At 46.9% G+C, this 2,333-nt stretch overlaps 1 protein-coding gene across 1 annotated transcript in view; it reads left to right on the top strand.

Annotated features, from left to right (window-relative positions):
• The window catches only part of LOC103798191 (calcium uptake protein 1, mitochondrial-like), a gene marked incomplete at its 3' end in the record, with an annotated part of 18,561 nt that extends 16,457 nt beyond the window's left edge, over positions 1 to 2,104 (top strand). The window contains exon 3 of the mRNA XM_009070440.1: positions 1,942 to 2,104. Within this exon, the coding sequence (XP_009068688.1) occupies positions 1,942 to 2,104 (163 nt within the window). The remainder of the gene's footprint in view (positions 1 to 1,941) is intronic.
• Positions 2,105 to 2,333: the final 229 nt, after the last annotated feature.

Here is a 2,333-nt window from a genome sequence, read left to right as displayed (position 1 = left end):
TTTGAGGTCTCCACACAACCTTCTCTTCTCCAGGCTGAACAGCCCCAACTCTCTCAGCTTGTCCTCATAGGGAAGGTGCAGTCCTCTGATCAGCTTTGTGGCCTCCTTTGGCCTTGCTCTAACAGTTCCATGTCCTTCTGATGTTTGGGATGCGAGATCTGTGTGCAGTACTCCAGGTGGGTCTCACCAAGTGCAGAGTCTTAGCTCTAAATTAGGCTGTATTGAAGGGGAGTTATGGATGGAGGGAGCTGGCTGCGGTCTGTGCTGGCTGCTCTTGGCTTCAGTTTTGGGGGTTGATGCTGTTGGGTTTAGTTGTCTTGCTGTAAGGTAAAAATACCCAAGTGTTTGTGGTGATTAAGCTGGGTGTGGTGCTGCTCATGAGATGATGTCAGGAAGCACTGAGATATGGGCCTGCAACCACAAGTCAAAAGATCACTTGGGCATAATGAGCTGCCTCCTGCCAGGTGGGAGCAGCAGACGAGGAGCAGTGGACAAAGTGCAGCTTGACAGCAAGAGAGAGCTGGGAAAGTGGGTGCTATCATTAACTGTGGTTCAGCTGAGAGACAACGTCGTCTAACTGCGCAATAAAGCAATTGCCCTGCATGCAGTGTCCTATCTCTGCAGCACCTTGTGGACTGAAGCAATAAAAACAGGATTAGGTTTGTTGGTTCTAGGTGCAAAGGCTAACAGTAAGAAGGCCTAGGGACTAAATCTTCCTCTGCAGGGAGGAGGGAGGTGGCTATGGGGGTTGAGGCAAGGACATGTGAATTATGGAAGAGCTGTGGTGATGCTAAGAGTAGGGAGAATGTGCTTTAGGTATTGTCATGATAAATAATGTCAACTCTGGTTGCGTTTTCATCTGAGCTGGAACAAATGTGGAGAAGAGAGGTTCTTCTTTCCCCTAGTTACCTTCCTGCAGCCTGGCTTGGGGGATTAAAAACCTTTGTTTTGGCTTGTTTTCTCCTAGAAATAAAAACAAGAGAGTGTTTTCTGTCTGACAAACATCAGGGTGAGGAAGTTGTTGGAGTTAAAGGGCAAGGCTGAAACAGGACCAAAAGCAGAAATGATGCACAGCTGCCTTGGCAGTACCCTTGAACTTGCCTGTTCTCCTCCAGCACATCATTGGTTGGGTTTTCCTCTCCTGTGGCTCTAGGCCAGAAGTACTGAAGGTTTCAAGAACATTATGGGCTGTTAAACATGGCATATTATGCACAAATAAAAAGCTGAAGGAAAGAGGAAAGTTTTCTTCTCTGATACATGAAGAAGTGTAGGTCTTGGGGCCTTTTTCCTCCCTTGTGGTCTTGTGTTGTGGTTTTGTTTAGAAAAGCTTTCTCTTTGATTAATTCCGTCTGTGTGCTGGGGAAACCAGTTCTAGGTACAGAGTAATCACTACTGGCAGAGCTAGGAAGAGACACATTGGTGGGGAGAAGAGTTCCTGCAGAACTCTTCCAATGTGATAGGGAAGAGGAAAAAGTGAGTTTGGGTGAGTGAGTCACCAGCTGTGGCTCCAAGGAGGTTTTCCAGGGCTCTTCTTGAAAGTAAAGGTCTCTCCCAGCTCTTTTAGTTCCTTTATTAAACCCAAATCAAACCCTTCAACACTGTGGTTAGAAAGTTGAGCTGCTTTAGATTTGCAAATGTGGTCCCAGTGCCTTTTTTATGTTCATGTTTAATAGCCTTCATGGGGTTTGTTTGTTGGGTTTTTCTCTGCCATCATGGAGAGTCTAAGCTTGTAAATAATAAAGGTTTTTAGTGTTTGTTCTTGATCATGGGACAGCTGGTCCAATTCTCATTGTTGTTCCAAGGCTAAAGATAGGTTTGTGAAAGGATCAAGAGTTGAGTTGCTGCACAGAACTTGTCCTGTGGCAAACCGTTCAGAGGGCTGAGGGTTGGTGCTGGGGGAGGAACTGAACACATGTAATGCTGGTGACATTTCCTTTCCAGGTGATGGAATATGAGAACAGGATCAGAGCCTACTCCACACCAGACAAGATCTTCAGGTACTTTGCCACGCTGAAGGTCATCAACGAGCACGGCGAGTCGGAGGTGTTTATGACACCTCAGGACTTTGTGAGATCCATAACTCCTAACGAGAAACAGCCTGAGAGTAAGTCATGTGTGGATGGTCACTGGGGAGCTAATCCTTTCCTGTCTCTGCTTACCTCATCTTTAAACCTCCCAGCTTTGAGCATGGGGTTGCTAGGGCAGGGAAGCACCTCCTGAAGGTGCTTCCATCTCCATGCTCCAAGCCCAAAATTAGCCTAATCCCTCCCATGTTGCCTCAAGCGTTGTTGCAGCATAATAGATCTCGTTGGTGTGAGCCCTCGGAGAGCAGA

Source organism: Acanthisitta chloris, unplaced genomic scaffold (assembly GCF_000695815.1).
Source record: "Acanthisitta chloris isolate BGI_N310 unplaced genomic scaffold, ASM69581v1 scaffold3992, whole genome shotgun sequence".
NCBI lineage: Eukaryota > Metazoa > Chordata > Aves > Passeriformes > Acanthisittidae > Acanthisitta > Acanthisitta chloris.
The sequence above is the reverse complement of the archived record's forward strand: the minus strand, read 5'-3'. Positions and strand labels throughout refer to the sequence as shown.